The sequence below is a fragment of the Ctenopharyngodon idella genome, chromosome 17 (assembly GCF_019924925.1).
Source record: "Ctenopharyngodon idella isolate HZGC_01 chromosome 17, HZGC01, whole genome shotgun sequence".
NCBI lineage: Eukaryota > Metazoa > Chordata > Actinopteri > Cypriniformes > Xenocyprididae > Ctenopharyngodon > Ctenopharyngodon idella.
In genome coordinates, this window is record NC_067236.1 from 17,435,944 (window position 1) to 17,458,873 (window position 22,930).

Here is a 22,930-nt window from a genome sequence, read left to right on the forward strand (position 1 = left end):
TAGTTTGCCGGAGGCGCTGTTGAGCCGCTCTCCGTCAGTCTTACACACAGTCCCGAAACTCTCGAGCCACAGCGACCCGTCACACAGCATGACAACAATCTAATGTGCTATTCTGTGAACAAAACCGCTTTTCTGGGAATATTTATACACTAACAGGACTAAAAGAACGGCAGATCTTACTGAAAAGGTAAGCTAAGCGACACTTTCAAGTTGTTTTGGCCGTTAAAACGCGGCGTAAATGTTTGCAACAGGTTGCCTGGTAAAGAAAGCAGCGCTGCGCTTCGGGAAGTGGCCAGCTAGCTGTGTTAGCTATGCAAATATTCAGCATAACCCTAAAACACACTCTCATTGATATCAAATAAAGCTCTGTAAACATTCAAGAGACAGTTTATAAGATTTATAAATTCTACGTTTCACTCTTTGTTTAGTTTTGAGGGCACACCAAGCTCATACAACGGCTGTCTCTCAAAACCTAATGAGCTGCCTACCTAGACAGCATTTTTAGGCATCATAGGCACTTTCAACGCCCAAAAAGTGGCATTTAACTTGATTTTGAGATAGTTGCTATGGTGTTTTGGATTAGGTAAATGTGAATATGAAGCTACATGTTTAAAATAAGAAAACTAAGGATTTAAACAACCTGTTGAAACTGCCTGAAGTTTCTTTGATCGATACACGGACTGCCATTGTTCATCTACCTTCATTACAGCCATTAGGACACAAATGTCGCATTGTTCCCTTCGGGAAGGTTCAGAAATCTGATAGCACGAACTCTTCATATTCTCTCTGGAGTGATTACTGAGATACCATGGATCAAAGCTGACATGGAAAGGGCGTTATCGTTTTATTTTATGGATGAATTGCCTTAGGGAAGTGAAGGGGAATGATGCATTTCACCAGTCAGACAGATAGCTACAGTTTAGGTTGATCATTTGTGTTATTATTAATGAATTGAAGAGCCTGTGTCATTCATGAAAGTGGTCTCAGACACACTGGGCTGTGTTTACTAGGCATATTAAAAGTGTTTATGTGCTTATAAAATTGAGTGTTAAGTGCTCTGGTTTATTTTATCAACCTCCTTTTTGAATCTTCAATGGACTCTTGACAGTTTGATGAGCTAGTAAATGAGAGGAAATAAAGTGTGAGTTTTCAGTATTGATCTATTGTTGTGTTCCTAGCTGCAAAAGTTTGCACACAATGACTATAGTAAGTGTAACTTGTACACTTTAAATGTTTATATTTCATAGTCTTAATTAGGCCTACTTGTTTTTGGAGTGAGTTTAAAAGAAATATTTTGGATTAAATAAACTCTTGACAGTATTTGTGACAGTATTTGCTGTTAATTTCCACGGAAAAAGCAAAATATATATATTTAAACAACTGAAAAGTCATACAAAATCATTGGTGACAGCTGACCCATAGACTTTGTATAAGTGCGTCACTGTCAACACAATTTGGCTTGGATTTGTTTGTTTTGTAGATGTATCTTTTTATGTTACCAAGTCACCAAAAGTACAATCCCAGCCAAGGCTGGCTGTGATCCATGTCTTCATTCTATTATTAGGAACACAACTGACAATCTTATCATTTCCTCAGATCACAAGCTGCGAGTCAGCTGGCTGCTCTGTGTTGTTTAAAGATAAGTGTTCACTGCATTCTGTGATATAATTCAGCTCAGAGGTGGTCGTAGGTGACCTGTATCAGCACAGTCACAGAGATAACCGTCCCTGCTCTTGATGCGTGTACTGAAGTCAAAGATCATTTGTTCCATTAAAATGATTCAGTGCTGTTGATGATAATAAATAATAGTAGGTTATTATGGCAGTCTTGTTTGTTTGGTGCAGGTGTGGAGTTACTGCACAAATAAATGATGTTATAACGGATGATAGAGGATTTTGGCTGTGGATCAGATGGGCTTTCTTTCAAGGAGACGGTATCTGTTTTCAGAGTAGAGCGAGAGGTGTTAATGCCAGCACGCTCTAGAATCATATTACCTCACCGCCACGTTCCTTCAGTGAGTCTGGCCTGTCAGACTGATCAAATCTGATGGCCTCTTGTTGGATATATAGTTAGTAGGATATAGAGAATAACGTGACTCCCTTCAAAAACAGTTTGAAGATATTATTATCAATGGATTTAAATATTTATATCCATATAATAATTAAATGTAATAATTTCTGTTCTTATTATTATAGTGTAAAAAGAACTTGTTCATTTGTTGTCATTTAATTGTGTTGTGTACACTACCGTTCAAAAGTTTGGAGTCAGTTTTTTTTTTTTTTATATTTAATTCAAGTCTGCATTTATTTGATCAAAAATTCAGTAAAACAGTATTTTTATTAAATATAGTTATTAGGGATGCGCTAAAATGAATTCTGGGCTGAAACCGAAAATACTGGATTCACTTGACCAAAAACCAAAACTGAAAATGCTTTTAAAAATTATTTATTATTTTAATTTAGCTTTTTTTTTTTTGTATAATTGTATTAATATTAGAATTTTAATGACATTAAATAATTTTAATGATACTGAATTAAAAAAAATATAAGCCAATAAAATAAAATAATCTTTTTTCACTTTTATTGAAAGTAACACTAAAATTGGACAGAAAATATATTAATATTAAATATCAATATATTACTCTTTATTCAATACTATGCAACAGAATCAGATTTAAGAGATTTATTTTTGACCAATTATCCAAATATGTAATAATGTATTTTATTATTTTAATATAATTTATTCCTGTAATGGCAAAGGTGAACTTTCAGCGGCCATTACTTCACAAATCACTTTAATATGCGGACTTGGTGCTTAAACAAACACATTTATTATTATCAAAGTTGAAAAACGTTTTACTGCTTAATATTTTTTGGACACTGTAATCTTTTTTTCCCCAGTTTTTTTTTTTTATTATTATTTTTTTTTTTTTTTTTAGATTAATTAATTTAGATTAATTTATCATTATAAATGTCTTTACTGTAATTTTTATTTAATTTAATGCATCCTTGGTGAATAAAAGTATTCATTTCTTTAAAAAAAAAAAAAAAACTTACTGACTTTGAGTGGTATTGTATGTATTCAGCCTCCTTGCTCTAGATGTTTTGTTGCATTGCATTAACCATTGAAATACCTGAATTGGTCTAGGTCATATCACTGCTAGTGACAAACACCAGCGTCAAATGTTATCAGCAAATATTTTATAGTTATGCGAAACTAGCAAGTAGGCTGATAGTCTCAAGTGTTTCAGCCTCATTCTCAGGCCCTGTTTACACCTGTTGCCGGTTGCATAAACTGCATAGACTAGTCTTAAAAGTTAGTCATCTAATTTTTTCTTCAAGACTGGTCCTGACCTTTTAAAGTCAAGTACATAAAAAGGTAGATTGGTCTAATTTTAACTGGAAAAGTAAGACTGATATTACCTCTTATCTAACAACTAGTTGGTCAAACTTTTTCTTAAGACAGGTTTAACATAGTAGCTAAGTTTATGCAGTTGGTCCCTTCTATTAAGATGTGTTTTGGTCGATCGGATCACAAGTGAACGATGCTAAATACAGCTGTAAACAGGCTCTAAAACGTTTTTATCCACTTCCAGAGGTAGAAGCGTGCTAGCAAGACAGGATTTAGACTTTGTCGACTGAAGACCCAAGTTTCGTTTGAAGATGAAAAACATACTGAGCACAATGTTCTCTCACCATTCCTGATTTCTAACACACACTCACAGTGTTCGTCCATAGACCCTCTATAGACCCATTTACCCGTCCATAGACCCTCCCCTCGAAGAAATCAGGACAGAAGTGTTCGGAAGTGGACAAAAGAGACGGATTAAAACATCAGGTGTAAATGGGAATGTGTCTCCCTTGTGATCCGATCGACCAAAACACATCTTAATACCAGGTGTAAACAGGGCCTCCGATATGTGTGATGCATTGACGTGGGGAAAAAGGTATGAAGGTGTAGACAGGCCTTTTTAATCTCATGGACGGAGGTACAGGAAGAGGTGGCAGTATACAGAACCGCTGTATCCCATCTGTGTCCACTGAGGAATTCTCAATATGCACCGGCTCTGCTGTCCTGATGGTCCGCCACGGTTAAGAATTAACAAGCCACAAACTCTCCTAGAGAGCCCATACAAAATGCCGCAGGGCTGCTGTTCTGTCTAGACCTGGATTTTCCCACTAGTTTTCAGTTGGCCTGTGAAGAATAATAGCAACATGTGTGTTCAAACGAATGACCCCTGAAAGGAAGCATGTGGCTCTCAAATCACAGACTTGAAAACTAATCAATTGTGTGAAATGTTTCTCTAGACTGTTTGTCACCTGGCTAATGCTAGCTGTGAGGAATCCTTATTAATCTCTTGATTCCATTTGGGGTCTGTCAGATCTCTGTCATTGCCGGCTGGTCCAGGTGCAGCAACCAGTCAAAAGTGGATGAGCCGCAGATCACCAGCACTGTGTCTAATAGGCTTGCACTGCTAAAAATTGCAACACATCAGCACACTTTAAAGCATGCAAATATTTTTCCGCTGCTTTTTTGTGTTGTGTGTTGATCGTTTTATGTTCTCACCACAGATTGCAAAACAACATAATTTTAATACGGACAAGTCAGTATGAGACTGGTGAACTTAATGAAGCTTTGTATAATTAGGCTGTTAGTGTCATGTTAGTATTGCGTAGCCATACCTTTGACTCTTGGCAGAAGGTCTGGACCTTTTCACAGCTTATTCTTGTCAAGAACAGCCTACTTGGACAGGAAGACACCGTCTGGTTGACATGTAAAGAAATCTTGTGAAAGTTGCATGAATCCAGGTTTAAGGCTTGGAGAAATGTTTGGTGCGAAAAGGTGGTGCGACTCCTAATACTAGGGATGCACCGATTGGGATTTTTACATTGCTGATTCCGATGCCGGTTGCAGATTTTTTATTATTATTTGCTCTATAAGGGTGCTTTCACACTAGCACTTTTGGTGCACACCCGTGTTTGACTGACGTCACAGTTGGGTTCGTTTGGATGATGTGAACGCTGTCTTCCAAACTCAAGTGGGCATCCGCGAACTGTACCCGAGTCTGCTTAAAAAGTGTGGTCTCGGGTATGGTTCGCTGCTGATATGAACGCAGTCATACTAAATCGCGGAAGTGAACCGCTATTAATGACGTATGATTTGATAAAATATGTTTGTTTGTGTTTCACTCACTTTTCTGATGAGCATGACTGATGCACTGCAAGCAGAGAGTTATATCTCATTTAGAGCATTTGCAGTACATTCGCGGCAGATAGATGCTAGTGTCATTACATACTGAAGCTTTGCAAACAAAACCAATGGTTCAGAAACAAAAAATAAAAAGGTGAGGCAAGCAACGCTATGTATTTTGCCACCTTCTCCTGCCCCGTCGTCACCAAGCAACATGTTGAATTTTTTACGATTCGAGATCGGGACGGCTCCGACGTTCCTCCAAGCAGATTCAGTCACTCTTAACACACTTCACACCACAGGAAAATCTGATAAGATAATCTGGAGAACCATCAAGATAATTGGGACTTTATCTAGGACTGTCGAAAGTGGAGAAATCGGTTCAAAATAGCCCCGAATATCTGTGTGGCTAGCTTAAGCAACAGTGGAAGCATAGACAGTTGAGCACAGGATTCAGAAGGCAGTATTCAGAACATGGGTGTACGTTGATTTTCCCACGGTTTGAGAGGTGGAGCCTTGCAGTCTTGTTTCCACCTGTAGGTAATTTATTCTCCAAACATATTTCCATGCACATGACTTTTTAAATGTCTTCTGTGGAAGTTGTCAACTGAAGGCAAGTAGAATAGTTTACTTATTAAGGTCATGTGCAGGTTTTATTTTCTGTTCCTGCACTGCAAAGGCCAAAAGTGATTCATCCCTGCATGCTGGTGTTGTCCTTTACACACCATGCTGTTTCCACATATTTTCCCTCTGTTTGTCTCTTTTCCACTCTCTCTCCAGCATTGCTCTCCCTCCTGGTACTAAGTGGTACGTGGCCGATTCTTAGGAGCTGGAATCTGGAATTTTTTTGGTACGCAAACACTGGGTGTTGGAATGTTGAGCTGGAGCTTTGGGGAAGATAACGATCCTGGTCTGTTTCTCCTCTGCAGTGACAGCCATGGAAGTGTCGGACTGTCCAGCTTTCCTCTCTCCTGCATGATGTCTTTCCAGACATCTGCTTTTCTCTTGCGCATTTTCTAGTTCTCTGATGAGAAAGATTCATATCTGTGAGGTGTCAGTTAACTTAGGTTTTTTTCAGTGTAAAGGTGTGGTGGACCCCAGAGATTTCATGTATTGTCATATAGTTATAAAACCTACTGAAGGGTAAGGAGCTCCAGTCCCTCCCTGTCGCAGAATTCAGGTCGCAGAATTCATACTTGCCACTCCTCAGGACGAGCTGTTTCATGTCTGTCAGAGTAACAGGTTCATCCTGTGCAGGGCCGAGGCTGCCAGGCCAAGGAAAAAAACATCCTTCATGTGAATAATGCATGTTATTCAGTGCGTTAAGTGGAGCTCTTTGCCGTTTAAGCTAACAGGTCATAAGAGCTGCGGTATTGTGATGAGTTCCTTTTTATAAACTGACTGAGACTAGAAACTATTGGTTGACTGCTATTTTTTTATGTTTATATAATTATATAATTTGAAGGGTTCACATATAATTAGCTTTGAAAGATGGAGTTTGCAATAAACTAGACTGATATAAATTTCAAACATTATTAAAGACAAGTATACAGTCAGTAATGCAATAAGAACAGATAAGCAGATTAGCAATAGCACAAATAAATACAACTGAACAAAGTTTAGAAATTAAAATCAAATGTAAAATAACACTGCACAGTTTTCTTTTTATAAATAAAATATTAATTACATTTATTAAATTTACAAAAGTTATTCAGTCAAGATCAGTGAGTGGTTTTCTTTGTCTTTTGTTGTTTAACAGTAATGACACAGATGGCAGCAGGTATATTAGGCTGCTGTCACTTTTAAGAGTGAATGCACTGATCCAATATACTGTTATACATGCGTTTTCCTTCTCAACTGTTCACCTTCACTTAAGACATAACTGACTGTTTACGAGGATATTTTGACATAATTTTGTGTGTATTTGTCGAATTAGGTTCTCTTTTGGGTCTTCTTGCGCTTTAATGGTTTAAAACCACTTTAAAATGTGCACACTGAAATTGATAAGCAGAATCGAAATTTTAATTTTATAACAAGTATCCAAGATTCCAGAATTCGATTCCCAACCCTAGGGGATAGTTCACCCAAAAATGAAAATTCTGTCATCGTTTACTCTCTATGCTGTTCCAAACCCATAAGGCTTTCATCCATCTTCAAAACACAAATGGGGATATATTTAATGAAACCAGACAGATTTCTATTCCTCCATTGAAAGTCCATTCATCCAAAACTTTAATGCTTTAAAAAGTTAATAAAAATATATTAAAATAAATCCATATGAATCGAGCGGTTTAATCTAAGTCTTCTGAAGAGAGTTGATCAACGCACATACATAGATCACATCAAATATGGTAAACATAAGCTTATCTGTACTTGCTTGACATGCGAACAAACCTCACACTTCCTTGCGGAAGCTCAAACCTACTCTCATGCATCAAACAAGCACATTTGAGCTTCCATTTACCATATTTGTTGTGCTTTATGTATGTACGTTGATCAATTTTTTATATGTGAAAGTAAGCCTGAATTAAATCTGTTTATCATGTAAAGTGATCATCTCTCTTTAGAAGACTACTCAATTCATATAGAGTTTTTGAAGCATCAAAGTTTTGGTTTTGGTTGAATATGCTTTCAATGGAAGAACATTAAAAATATCTTCATTTGTGTTTTATAGAAAAACAAAGATGTTGTGGGTTTGAAATGACATGAAGCTGATCAAATAATGACAGAATTTTCATTTTTGGGTGAACTATGCTTTGTGGAAATAACAGGGCATTGCACATCTTTTAATTTTTTATGGTTAGTGGCTGAAGATCTCAAATTATAGCCAACAGAAGATACCTGCTACTAGTCTAAATAACTGTGTAAAGTGGAATATGAATTTGTTTGTTTTTCACTTTGACATTAGCGAAACTACTCTATTACAAAATCTTGCCAGGAATGCAGCCGTTGAGAGGCCGTCATGTTTATTGCGTAGTGTGTTCACAGCCGCAGTATCTGTGAGGACCGTTTCCCAGGTGGAATGAAAAACAACAGGGTTGTTGACACAGTGCCCACTAATGCTCACGTCTCATTGGCTGCCTTCGGGCCAGCCGTGCTGCACCTGCTCTGGCTAGAAACACCTGCATTCACTACAAACATGCTCTTCCTAATCTACCCCGCCTCATCCCTGGTCTTCCACGCTGAGAAATATTAGCCTTCCCTTTGGCATTTATCAGAGATCAGCCTGATGATTTAGCTGATAAAGGCTAATGTTTGGATTTGGGTTGGTTTACTACATCAGTGTAAAGTGCAAATTCTATTAGTAAGAGCCCAGATGTCCCTATTCCCTGTTTAAGAGGCCAGAGGCTTAGTGTGCTGATGCCGAGCTGTAGTTGAGTCGTGGCCAGCCAGTCGCTGAATGGAACAGGAGGGTTTGAAGTAGGCTACTTAAGCTCTTGAACAGCAGATGGTTCGAGGCTTTATTTATATGTTTTTCAGTCTTGAGGCTCTCCACTGCATGTTGTGTCATCAAGTAGGGGGGAAGGGGAAACATCCTTAAGATGGTCCGTATTGGTGTGAGCTTGTTTGTGTTCATACGTGTGCACGATCTGTAAAAGCCTTAACTAAAGCCTCGTTGCACGGCACCAGGGTACAGAATGACCTTATTGGCTCGCCTGCAAATGCCTGGTACAAGTATTGAACTTTCATATCCTGATAATTGCTAAAGCTATTATCATGGTATTATCAAAACTGCAAAAATGGTTTGGCGATAAACAAGCATTAATGTTTTTCTATTAGTTTTAGTTTGCAAGTTACTTTTTAAGGGCAATTTACAGTCCACCAACAGATGGTGACCAACATGGACAATCACCAAATTACAGTACACCAATTCACAGACATTCCACGACCCAACAAATGACGATGGAACATGTTCAATTGGCAAAAACAAGAACCGACCACTGATCTGACAAAACTGGACGAAGTGTCTGTTGGTTAAATGTATTTTGGCCTTTTAAATAAAACATTTCAAATTAAGTAACTTTGAAATAAACTTTTAACATTTAAATAAATAAAATAAATATGTGCTTGTAAGAAGAGTGGTTTGCTGACAGGCGGGGACAACGATGGGTGAGTGCTGCCCTTCTTTTGACAGCGCACATTTACAGTATAAAGAACCTGTTAGGGCTGGGTGGTACATTGACTTTGTAAGGTAGACAGATACTGCGTGCTGTAAAAGAAAAGAGTCGAAATCTGCTAAGGGGTAATAATTAGGCCTGCACGATATTAGAAAAAAAACTGACATTGCCATATTTTGTTTTTCTTCGATATGTATTGCGATATGAAAACAACACCTGATGACTTGAATAGCTCTATTTGGAAAGAATTAATCATTCTAGAATGATTGGTATGATTTATTAGGGGAGTGAATCCGCATAGAAAATAATAAACAAATTACAAAATGTACATTTACAAAATTAGATAAATACAATAGAACAAAGATACAAATTAAATAAACACTGCTTTATGAATTTCAGGTAAACCTAACAGTATCATATTGTAGAGCAGTGCTGTCAAAAGTACCGGTTCTTCGGTACCAAGTCGGTACTGAAATTTTGAAAATGTGACGATACCAGCATTTCTGTAGTACCGGTAGTACCGAGAATCCAGGTATATTCGGTACCCACTGATAGGGCTGTGGCAGTATTTACTTGAATATGACACGAGTGAAGCACAAAGCTTTGTTTACAAAAGAAATAATAGGTTAGCAATTAAATGTGATATCGCAGCCATGGAAACATTTTGGTTCATGCCGAATGAGAGAGGTAGGTGAGTCCATAAATTTAAGCTTTGTATTCTGTTTTGCGAATCACGATCTGGTCACCCGATTAGCAGATATTTTAACAATATTCCATTAGTAATTCCACTGAACATGGAATATCTGTTTCTTTTCCCAAATCTTCACTCACGCAGGGGATTATAAACGTTTCTTCCTTTCGTTCGCTTTTAGGCCTATTATAGGCTATTCGCATTCTTTACTGTGGTAAACACCGTAGGACAGAAACCTTTTTGCTTGCACGTCAATTTCTTATTAACACAGTTTGTGCTTGTTATAGACTTGATAAGGCGCGTCAAGTTTATTTGTAAAGCGCTTTTCACACGCTGGTGATTTTTACTTTTGCTTTCCCTGGCAGCACAAAATAAAATATAGCCTGAATGTGTCAAGATAAAACTCGCTCTTCAGACCTTTTACAACAAGTGTCAGTTCCTTGTAACATCAGGAGATAACATGAAGATATTATTAAAGAGAAGGTCTCTTTCCTGCTCGTGCCCCACATCCCTCTCAAAGAGCTGAGCAGTAGGCTATGACGCATTTTTGTGTAGAAATAAAAAAAATTATTATTATTTTTTTTTTATATATTTAACTTTCTTATTATTTAGGTTACCATTATTTACCAATATTTATTTCATAGTTTTACAGGCTATAATGTGTCGGTTCTTTGAAAGAATAGCTAAAATAAACATGCACATCTGTTACAAAATGGATGTTTGAGCATTTATTAATTTTTTTTATATTTCAAAATTTATTTCATTGAGGTATATATACACACACAAACATACACACACGCTCCAAATATTTATATGTATGATTACCATATTTAATATGCTTTTAAAATAGGCTATATAAAATAGTTCAAACAGATTTTGCTGTGTTACCGAAATTGGTACCGAGAACCGGAAAAATATTTATGGTATTGGTACATACTACTGGAATTTTGGTACCGTGACAACACTATTGTAGAGTGAATCTCTACAATGAATCTGAGAATCATGTGCGTTTCGAACTGTGTGGCCTGGTTCCTGTGGATCATGGATCAACTACAATCCCTATACTTGACATCGTACATCCTGCAGTGTGACTGTCGGGGATGCACACATCGCAATGTCGATGCTAAAATGTTGTGCAGCCCTAGTAATAATGGAACAATCGTTTTAAAGATGTTTCACTATTATTTACTTTATTTACGACAGTTTCTGCATTTTTTATGGGTTTAAATAAAATATTTTTGTTAAGAGACAGTAAAAAACAACTTTGTGCACTTCGCGACTCCTTTCCTTGTAAAATAAAATGAACTTGATTTTCAAAAGTCAGCAAATTTGCAATAGCTGTTTAGCTTTTTGACAAGCCAAAAATGTCCATCTCTAAGTAACATGTAATTTATTTAAGCCACAAAATAAACTTCATTCCATAAAATAAGTAAAATGAGTATAAAGCAATTCGAACATCTCCAGCATATTTTATAATTACCCAAAAACATAGTTCACCTCTTCCGCATGTTATCATGTCCGGCTAAGAAAAAATTATTACCATACACTCTAAAAAATGCTGGGTTAAAAACAACCCATGTTGGGTTGAAAATGGACAAACCCAGCAATTGGGTTAAATGTTTGCCCAGCCTGCTGGGTAATTTTATTTAAATCAACTTTTGCTTAAAAATTACTGTATTGCTTGATTAAAATGAAATGAAAATTAATGTTGGAAATTAACATTTATTAATATGTTTAATAAATGAACATTTATGAAGTTTAATGAATAATAATTCAACAATAAAAATGTATTAAACTACTTATTAACAAATGTTCACCTTTTGATTATTATTGTTGCCTCTAGTAATTATATATCTGATTTTTAATTTTCAGCCTATTTTGGGTTCATTTTAAGCCAGACATATTGTAATTTTTAAACAATGGTCGGGTTAAATAACTGCCCAGCAAATGGGGGACAAACATTTAACCCAATCTCTGGGTTTGTCCAATTTCAACCCAACTTGGTTTGTTTTCAACCCAGCATTTTTTAGAGTGTATGATCCATCCGTTTTCAAATCCACATTATTTGAATATCTCAACATCGATGTCTGTCAAAAAATAACACGCACAATATATGGTAGTATTTAAGAGTTCCAGCAAGTACATGCATTCCCTGGAAAACCCACACTACCGGATGTTTTGAATACGTCATTGCTTTCTGAGAAAAGGGAGAAAATGGTCTTTTGCCCTGAAACAAAGCGCCTTGCATACCCATGTGTGCCATATGAAAAGAAACTGAACATTTAGCCCACTTCGTAGAAAATACAGAGATTCTAAAAATGTGGCTAATAGGTTATTTACTAATGTGTGTCTATGATAGCATAGTTGTGCTGTGCGTGTTAATTATCTCTCTGATATCAGACGTCATTTGCTCATGTCACTGATGTCAGATAAAAAAATAAAAAATAGCAAAGGTCAGACTATCTTTTTTAGTATTGTCATGTAAAACCATGTTGCATTTCCTAAATAAAAATTGTGGCCAACTTTCTAACAACTCAATAAATTTCTTTGCCAAAGCCAATTTTTCCTTCCAGTTGGCTGTTGAGAGTTAATTTTGGACCTTGTACAGCACTATACCTCAGTCGTCCATCTAAGCCACACTGAAAGATAGATGTCTGTTATGTAAATGTACGAGGGCTTTTTGGCATGGTCAGTAGGGGGATTGTTTGATTTGGCTCAGTATTGCTTATTGTCTCTGTAGTAGGCGGCCTTAAGATTGTTCTTATCTGTGGCCAACAGGGTGGAAACCACCTTAATGACATCAGCATGAGTACCTAAATGTAGGGAGTGTGTGGTGCTCACGTGGTTGTTAGCTACGTTCAAGCTACATCTGTGTGTAGGTGTAAGGCTACAATCCTCTTACCTTTTTATAGGAGCGAATAAATTGGATTTTCTCCTGTCGATATCGGCACAGCTGCATCCAAACAAACAACAGTGGCTTAGAGGTCTTAATGAAATAAATCTCGGTTTAAAGCAGGCCTGTTTTTCAGCTCTTGTTCTTTTATGTCTTAATGTAACCTTGACTTCGGTTTACACTAGTAATCAGGTATTGAGGTTGCATGAGAAAGCGTATGCATGCAGACGTTCACAATAGAGCCCTTATATTGGTCTGGTCTGCTGAGGAATTTCATTCCCAGGCTGTTTTGCATTCCTGCCGTGTGCATTATGGGATTGTTGCTCCATCACTGCACAGCAATGACCTCAGAGATGGCTGTGTGAATTATAATGGAGGTATGCAGGAACTATAAACAAAAATATATTGGCAAAGCTGCGTTTCAGCAGTCATTACTCCAGTCTTCAGTGTCATGATCCTTCAGAAATCATTATAAAATGCTGATTTGGTGCTCAAGAAACATTTCTTATGATTATCAAGTGTTCAAAACACTTTTTGCTGTTAATGTTTTTGTGGAAAATGAAACTGAAAATAAAGAAAGAAAATAAATTATTTATTCAGCAAGGATGCATTAAATTGATCAAAAGTGACAGTAAAGACATTTATAATGTTACAAAAGATTTATTTTTCAAATAAATGCTCTTCATTTAACTTTCTATTCTTTTATTATTAAGCAGCAAAAACAACATTGATAATAAGAAATGTTTCTTGAGCACTAAATCAGCATATTAATATGATTTCTGGAGGATCATGTGACACTGAAGACTGGAGTGATGATGCTGAAAATTCAGCTTTGCATCAGAGGAATAAATTACATATTAAAATATTAAAATGGAAAACAGTTATTTAAAATTGGAATAATATTTCACAATATTTCAGTTTTTTTCTGTATTTTTGATCAAATAAATGCAGCCTTGCTGAGCATAAGAGACTTTTTCAAAAACATTTATACAAATTTTGACCGGTTGTGTGTGTATATTATTAGCATTTATTGTAGACTGTGCAGTCCTTTACTCTTGTCTGTGACAAATCAGGACAGAATAGCATTTACTCCTACAAATGCACTGTGGTCACCTGCATTTAGTGCCATTCGCTTTTGATCTGATCACAGATACGGATCTTAATGTCATGTGCAAATGAGGTCATGCTGTCACCTGCACTCACAATTTTTCTCTATTTCAGGAGGGGTCAACAGAAACAGACTTTAAGCATCCAAGTGAAGAGAGGAGGAAGACAGGTCAGAACTGACAAGAGGAGACCCTGCTACAATCTGGAGGGTTTATCCTGGGCTGACTGGCAAACACGGGTGAGGACCCCCATGTAGCTTCTCACTGTGTGTGTGTGTGTGTGTGTGTGTGTGTGTCTTTGTGTTTTCCTCTTTTGGCTCTCAGGCCTTGGGACCTCCCGCCCACAGACAAAGCTGTTGTCATGGCAACGCGTTAGGCAGTCGTGCGGCACAGAAATCTCAGAGCGGTCTTAACGGGAGGAGGGGAAACTGAGGGAGGGCATGGCAGAAGTGAGGGGAGCAGTGCATTAGTGAAGAGTGAAGCTAGACTAAATGAGGGATAGTGCTAAAGATAAGAGAGGTTCTGTATCAGACAGAGGGCTCCACTAAGGTCAGACTGAGAGGCAGAGTGAATCAAGAGTTTCCAAGAAACTACAGTGATTTCATCTCAGCCATCACTTATGCTGTTACAAACTTCTGTAATCAGCACTGCTTTACTTCCTGACTCCAACAAGATGGGAGCTAAGATGATGCATTTAGGCAGGCTGGACTTTTGAAATGTTTTGAAATTGCCTTTAGCACTCCCAAAATTAGCTTGCGGCTTTTCAGGCTCATGTGAAGTGTGTGGGCCTTCAAGAATAGTTCACACAAATATTAAAATTTGTCATAATTTACTCACTATTATGTTGATCCAAACCTGTAGGACTTATAGTGAGCAAAAGCAAAAGGACAATCAAACATTTTATATTTAGTATTTAGAATATTTAGTTTTTAAAATATTACAACATTTTCTGTGTTTTATAGCGGTTGTACCGAATGACCTGATGTTTCGGGACATGCGTATGAGCAAGTGAAAACATGAATTTTTGAAATAGTTAAAAGAGAGTTAGTTACTTTGCTTCGCGACCTTGTGGTCCTTTGCAGGTGTCTGAATGATGGCACATCCTGTCACATGATACTGACCGCATGACTTGATCCAAAATGGTCCCTTTATATTGGTTACTCCGAATGACATCAATGAAATTAATTTTTCCAGACATCCTTTATCATAACAAAGCAACGACTTCTACACTTAATTTTGATACCATTTTGCACTATGTTGATATATGATGTTATAAAATCATGCCTGAATAGAAAATATATACATTTATTACATTTTAAGATATTTTAATCACAAATGAAATGGCTATATTGGCCTTTGGACGGTTAAACCGAATGACCTTTTGACACTTCAAAATCTTTAAAATATCTTTATATGTAGCAAAGTATAATTAAAACCTTTTGGATTCAATAAAAGAGATCTAGTTGTACTACTTTACATACTTCGTATGTCACATCTTTGTTTTTTATTAAGTCCTTTGGACAAAAAAAATGACCCGTCACATCATTGACCATATATAATATATATTATGTATGTACATCATGGAAATGCCGGTCAGAATTGTTACTTCAGTTTCCATATCCATATAAGACCCTTACCTGTCAGGGTGTCAGAAACATTTTATTATATTTATGATATTTCATCACAGCATGGGCATATTGTGTGCCTGAGTGGGAGTAGTTAAAGAAGTTAGGAATGAGGAAAGTGGAATGGAGGAGGGGTAGATGAAGGGACAAAGGTTATCCATTATCCTCACTGTGCAGTCTTTCCTTTATCCTATGGGATGGGTTTTCCTGGAAGAAGACGGCCATTTTACGTGGTATCACTGTCTCATGCATAATTCAACGGTAGAGCGTTGGCATCTCAAGTCAATGGCAAACACTTCAGTCCTAAATATTCTTCCATGAATACTCTCATTACAAGAGCTTCTTCCAGCGTCTCCCTCAAATGCACACCTCAACACCTGACTCACTGAGTGACAGAGCCGTGACTCAGGGCTGTTTGTTACTGGAAACTGTCTGAGAAGATGGAAGGAAAGGCTTGAGGGGTCAAGGGTCAGGGCCGCTCACATCTGCAAGGTCTTGTTGGGGGTGAGAAAGCGAGTTGGGGTTTTCTGAAAAGTGTCAGCTGTCAGAAATGGGTATGATGAAGGGGCAGATAACACAGTGATCTGGCCTGTCTCAGACAGCTGACACAGCACTCACAACTACAAGGCCATCGCAGTGGGGAGGAGGACTGTGTGGCTGTTGTTTATCGCTCTGAGCCTTTACCGTGAAGACAGCTTGTTTTGTCCTCGTATTGTGCAGGTTTTGACACAGCTCTTTAAATAACTGTACACTCATAGAATGCCATAAATAGCACTGTAATTAATCAGCTGTGTTGAATAATAAAAAAAGTTTAGTAATAAAAAAAGAACTTCCTGTTGTGACCACATAGAGGTTTTGTGTTTTGCAAATGCATTGTTTTAATGGATAATGTCAAATACTCCTAATCATCATGATGACCTGTGTTTGAGTCCATCCTGGGTCTTATCCCAAACCCATTCCCCTTTCTCTCCATCTACTTCCTGTGAAATCACCACTGTCCAGAAAAACAAAACAAAGCAAAAAACCAGGCGCTAAATCAACTAGATTGATTGGTTCTTTGATCTAATAATTGATTGGTTTTGACATTTTCTGAAAGAAATGAATGGTGCTTGCCTGGGCGAACCTTGTCACCATGATGCTAATGCATTGTGGGTATTTAGCAGAGCATTATGCAGTCACTAAGGTGTTCTATAGCATGAGGTTTTGAAGTGCTTTTTGGGTGGTCACTGATCTAAACAGTGCAACTAGGGCAGCAAATTAGTGTCGTCAAAAGTACCCACATAGGTACGAAGTCAGTACTGAAATTTTAAAAATTGTGACAACACCAGCATTTCCCCCTAGCATTTTGAGCGCTGTTGAGCGGATTGGCCATTGTGTTCTCACGCTCAACAGATATGCCTGTGATTGGCTACAATTATCAATGCTTCAAAAACATGTTGTAAATAGACATCTTTGACGCTCTTCACCGAGTGCTTACACTGATACACATGGGACCGTTTGAAAGCAGCCGTCTATCAACGGATATATTAGGGATCCTCGATGAAGAACGTCAAAAGATGTCTATTATTTGTATTGTACAATGACCCAAACTAAGAGCGGACGTAGAGTGTGAAGTTTGTGTGAAGCAGCATTAACTGCGACCTGCCCTAAGATAATGAAAACACTGTATCACAAGCTGTTCACGTGTAAATGAACACAGTGCCATGCTTCACTCTGAAATGCACTGCACATATATTTATTTTATTAACTCGCAGACTAATTTTGACATTAATTAGGGGTGTGACGAGACTGTTAGCTAATGAGACGAGACACAAGACTGAGGATGAGACAAGATTTTTGCACTGTATTTTTAAGAATTCCTCGATGAAATATGTGACTATAAAAATAGTCTGCAGCTGCATTTGAGTTGTTTTAACTAATCATCTTGTAATGAATGTCATTTCGGTTCTACTTTCTGAGTATGAATTGTCATATGCAGTAAAAGACAACAATACTCAAGCATTGTAAAAGGTTTTGCCACAAACTCAACTGACTGGCTTCTCTCCTGTAAGGTCGAATTGTGAAATTGTGTTTGGATGCGCACTCGCGTTTTACTTTCGCTTTCGCTCGTACTCCGTGAATAGGGAGCGGTGGTGCTGTGCATACATTCTACAAGATAAGACATTTGTCAGACGCTTAGGCTCTGTTGTGCAACGAATCCTGAATCTTGTCAGCCATCTCGTCATGTGATCAGTGAACTGATTCCTGCTGCACTACGTACGACTCTCGTGTTGGATGAGCTGGATGGAATTGAAGCGACCGTTATCCAACTGAATTAAATGTTTTTTTATCTCTATAAAAAGCAAAACGACAGTGGAGGCGTAATTTAAATGTAGCAGTGGCATAGTTTATCCTAGTAATTTCACCCTCACACTCCGTCATAGCAATATCGCAACTGGCAAGACAGCTTTTCACCTCGACGAGAAATATTGTCACATTTTAATCTTGCGAGATCTCGTGGCAAGAGATCTCATCACACTCCTATCTTTAATCCATATTGCCATTTCTATTTTATTTCAATTAATTGTTCAGCCATATGTCTCTGGTCTCGAGATATTGCATCATTCCCTCCTTCAGTGCAAGTCTATGGGATTTTTGTTTTGTTTTGTTTTATTTAAACGTATGCCAAAAGAAAATCATAAGTCTGATCCCTTAATAGCAGCTCTGTCCTCAAGCCACATGATTTGATGAATCATTCATGTCTGTAGCACAAACAGTTCTGAAAAAAAAAAATATGAATTAAGTTTAAAACTTAGAGTTAGGGTTAGAGTGCATCAAGCTTTTCCGTCCATATAAATGTGTTATTAGGTGGTATTTTAAATGAATAGATAATGTGTATAAATACATGTTGTGAAATACACATAAAATATCCTTGGTTGTGGAAGACTCCTCTAATCGCAGTTCCCTCTCTTCCAGGTGTGGCTCTCTGTCTGGAGCTACTGACCTCAGCCCTGCTGTCATGGCCTCAGCCCTCACACCATGCAGAAAGCACCCCTCCTAACCCTCATACCTCACACACACTCACACCACACTTCACCACACACGCGCACAGCCATGATGACCACCTCCCACATGAACGGATATGTGACCGAGTCAGACGCCGGGGGAGGGAGCGGCGGAGGCACTGACATCTTGGAGGAGGTGGTTCAGAGGCACAGGGAGATGGCGGTGGACTGCCCCAGTGAGCTGGGCGCTCGCACCCTGCCCGTCAGACGCAGCGCCCAGCTGGAAAGGATTCGTCAGCAGCAGGAGGACCGCAGGAGACGAGAGGAAGAGGGTCGCAACCGGCAGGAACTCGACCTCAACTCATCCATGCGCCTCAAGAAACTCTCCCAGAATCCCAAAGTGGGCATCGATAACCCCACCTTTGAGCAAATGGAAGGTCCTGGTGGCTCCATAGGTGGTCTGCAGAGCCTCACCGCACCACCAGCTTTACTAGGTGGGTGTCATAAACTGCTAATGAGCATTTGTTTCTAAAAATCGCCACTATAAACCCACCTATGACGTGCAGAGCAAGCACGCCATGGTTGTTTGTTGGTTGTTATAGCCGTGACCTAGCATTTAGTGTACTAAGCCTACATATTGAGTCATGGTGCCTATGTGGCTGATACAAGTTCGAATCTGGCTTGCAACATTTCCAGTTTTCAATCCCCTTTCTTCTCTTCATTGTTTCTCATCTTCTGTCCATTAGTGATAGACTGACAAATCGGACAATATCAATGTTGTTATTGTTTAACTAAAACTATCAGTTATTTTCATTAATTGAAATAAAATACCAATATTAGATGAAAAACTTAAAGGAAATTTAGAAATATTGAAGTGCAAAATTACTAAAACAAACAAAGCTAAATAGAAATGAAAAAATTAAACGACTAAAATAACAAAATTACTAAAACAGAAACAGCTAAATAGAAATGGAAAAAAAATAAATTACTAAAAAAAATAACAAAATTACTAAAACAGAAACAAAGCTATATAGAATTAAAAAAAAAAAAACTAAAAAAATTACTAAAACCGAAACAAAGCTATATAGAATTAAAAAATTTAATTACAAAAAAAACATAATTACTAAAACAGAAACACAGCTATATAGAAATAAAAAAAAAATACAAAAAAAAAACTAAATTACTAAAAAAACAAAGCTATATAGAAATTTAAAAAATAAATTACTAAAAATTACTAAAACAGAAAAACAGGGCTAAATAGAAATGAAAAGGTGATTGAAGGTGTAGAAATAAAAGCCATTTCAAAATATTATTAAATACAATAATAGTCTGTAAATAATACTAAAAAAAACTGCATGATATGCAGTGACATTCAGACTTTTTGAAATATCTAGGTGACCACATCCACTGCTCTCCACAGTCTCATCAAATAAAAAGTGACAAAAAGCAAGGAACATTTATGGTAATGTGAGGTTGAATCTGAATCCGAGCAACTGAAGGGCACTTGACTGCTAAAATCAGCATGCATGAGTGAAATCATTCTTAGAGGAGGCAAAGAGCCGTGTTTCTGATGACTAAGAGTGTTCAAGAGCCAAAAAGCCACTGGACTTGAAACTAAATGGGGACAAAAGTCCATTTATATGCCCCATTATTTTAATATCCTTTTTAGCTGATTTTTTTTTTTTAAATCTGTTTTTCACCTTTCCTCAACAAGACAACCTCATACTCCGTCTCTTTAGCTCCTCTCTGCATGAAGCCTCTCACTGGAGTTTAATTCTTTAGATCAGACAGACACACACATGCTCAGCTCCTGAAGTGAATTCTTGGTTTTGAATAGATCTTCATTAGGGGAAATCCAGCATGCATGGCAAGGAAGAACGAAGTGAGTTACTGTGCAAATGAGAGGGGCACTTGGAGTTTCTGCTGAAAGTCATGGCCGAGGGATGTGTGTGAGTGGAATTCCTCAGGGAGGGGGAAGAGGACCATCAGAGGGGGAGGTTAATTAAAAAGCCTTTTATGAAACATTCTGACACAGACCGCTCTTGCTGTACTGTTTTCTTCGGTTTTCCTTTTTGTTTGTGTTCCAGTTCATCTCTCTGCAATGTTTGTCACGCTCTTCCTATGCTATTTTGGGACAGTCCAAAACTCTTTATGGCACTAAATTGTCCGTAAAATACATCCCGTCAAGGACAAAACAAAGGCAACATTTAAGATATTTGATTTGCCCACTAATACCTCTATTAGCCACCCACTTAGACATTACACACCACACAAAGAAAACACACCCACGTCTCACTCCTATTGTGTCTTGCCATTCTCTCATTGTGGCATTAGACACTATAAAGGAGAATTACAGCATAGCTGAAACTTGGTTCGTCAAGGACAACACTAGAATAGCTGAATTACATCTGTGATTTACTCAAATGTTGTGCGGTGTGGATGACGAACAATAAAAATGCTCAATGGGGGGGGAGTCTTTGTGAGAGGCCATGTCACCAGTTTTCCGGGTGAATGATTCAGAGGTATGTACTGTTGTTCCTTGGTCAAGTCACTGTTTCTTCTTGTTTTTTTTTTTTTGTTTTTTTTTTTAACAGGCAGGGTGTTGAGTGATCTGGAAGCACACCTGAGACTAAACTTATGGTTGGTTTTATACTTTCAGAGCTGGAGGACCTGTTGATGTCCCTCAAGCAGGTGCAGCATAATTTAAATGACTCTCAGAGTCAAGAGGACGTGGAGCTGGTTCTACAGCTGGTCCAGAAGCCTGACTTCCAGAAAGCCTTCAACATTCACAACGCCGTGGCCCACTATATGAACCGGCCCAGCCCTCCCTACCCCCTGACGGACCACGCACAGAGCCTCGCGCAAGAGGTGAGCGGCACTTTGTTACATACATGGATCGAGGTGTGCCTTACAAAGTCAAAGTGTTAGGATGAGCAGGAAACCTGCATAAGGGTCATTGATGAATAAGGTTTTTAAAAGTTTAAAAAAAACATAATGGAGATATAATTAATTTTGAAGTTTTATTAAGTGTTAACAATGAGTGTTTTTTTTTTATCAATTAACACTGCTTTTCTAATGTTTTACAAGATGGGCAAAATTTGTCACCAAAAAAGTCATTCGGTTTAACCAAAATTTGGGTTTTACTAAATGACACTTTTGGTTATACCGCATGACGATATTTTCAAACAATGCTAACAGGCTGATAGCTAGCTAGGACAATCAAACATCTTATATTCAGTACAAGTTTTTAAAATATTACAACATTTTCCATGTTTTATAGCGGTTGTACCGAATGACCTGTTGTTTCGGGACATGCGTATGAGCAAGTGAAAACATGAATTTTTCAAATAGTTAAGAGAGAGTTAGTTACTTTGCTTCACGACTTTGTGGTCCTTTGCAGGTGTCTGAATGATGTCACATGATATTGACCGCATGACTTGAACCAAAATGGTCCCTTTATATTGATCACACCGAATGACATCAATGAAATTCATTTTCTTTCTCATAACAAAGCAACGACTTCTACAGATAATTTTAATACCATTTTGCACTATGTTGATATATGATGTTATAAAATCATGCCAGAATAAAAAATATATACATTTATTACATTTTAAGATGTTTTAATCACAAATGAAATGGCTGTATTGGACTTTAGACGATTAAACCGAATGACCTTTGACACTTCAAAATCTTTAAAATACCTTTTATATGTAGCAAAATATAATTGAAACCTTTCGGATTCAATAAAAGAGATCTAGTTGTACTAACTTACATACTTTGGATGTCATATCTTTGTTTTTTATTATTATTAAGTCCTTTGGACAAAAAAATTATCTGTCACATCATTGACCCATAAATTGTTAATACGGATGCTGCAACCATAAGAAATGCTCTGACACATAACCCTAACCTAACACACCTTAACCTAAAAAGATACAAAGCTGACACTTTGGCAGAACCCTAAGATACAGAAGCTAAAAGGTACAAATATGTACACTTGAGGTACTAATATGCACTTATGTACTAAAGCCGCATTTCCACCACAGGAACTTTCCCCAGGAACTAGGAACTTTGGGGTGTGTTTCGACCGTAGGGACCAGGGTCTAAATGAATTTCCAGGTTAAAATTTCCCCCTCAGAAAGCCCCTGTTCGCTAGGTACTACTTTTTCAAAGTTCAGGAACTTTGGGGGGTGGGACTTGGGCGCTGAACATGCCGATTGGTTGAGTTCAAGCGGCATTTTGATTGGTTGACTCCACGCAGCATTTTACTTCAACCACCATTTTTAAAAGTCTGTTGCAGTGCGTGCTGTAAGGGTTATT

General features: G+C 37.7%; 1 protein-coding gene across 1 annotated transcript in view; it reads left to right on the forward strand.

Annotated features, from left to right (window-relative positions):
• The first annotated feature begins 20 nt into the window (after positions 1-20).
• The window catches only part of pals1a (protein associated with LIN7 1, MAGUK p55 family member a), a 34,434-nt gene continuing 11,524 nt past the window's right edge, over positions 21-22,930 (forward strand). The window contains exons 1-4 of the mRNA XM_051868334.1: positions 21-187; positions 14,114-14,237; positions 18,579-19,101; positions 21,267-21,475. Of these exons, the coding sequence (XP_051724294.1) occupies positions 18,642-19,101; positions 21,267-21,475 (669 nt within the window). The 5' untranslated portion in view covers positions 21-187; positions 14,114-14,237; positions 18,579-18,641. The remainder of the gene's footprint in view (positions 188-14,113; positions 14,238-18,578; positions 19,102-21,266; positions 21,476-22,930) is intronic.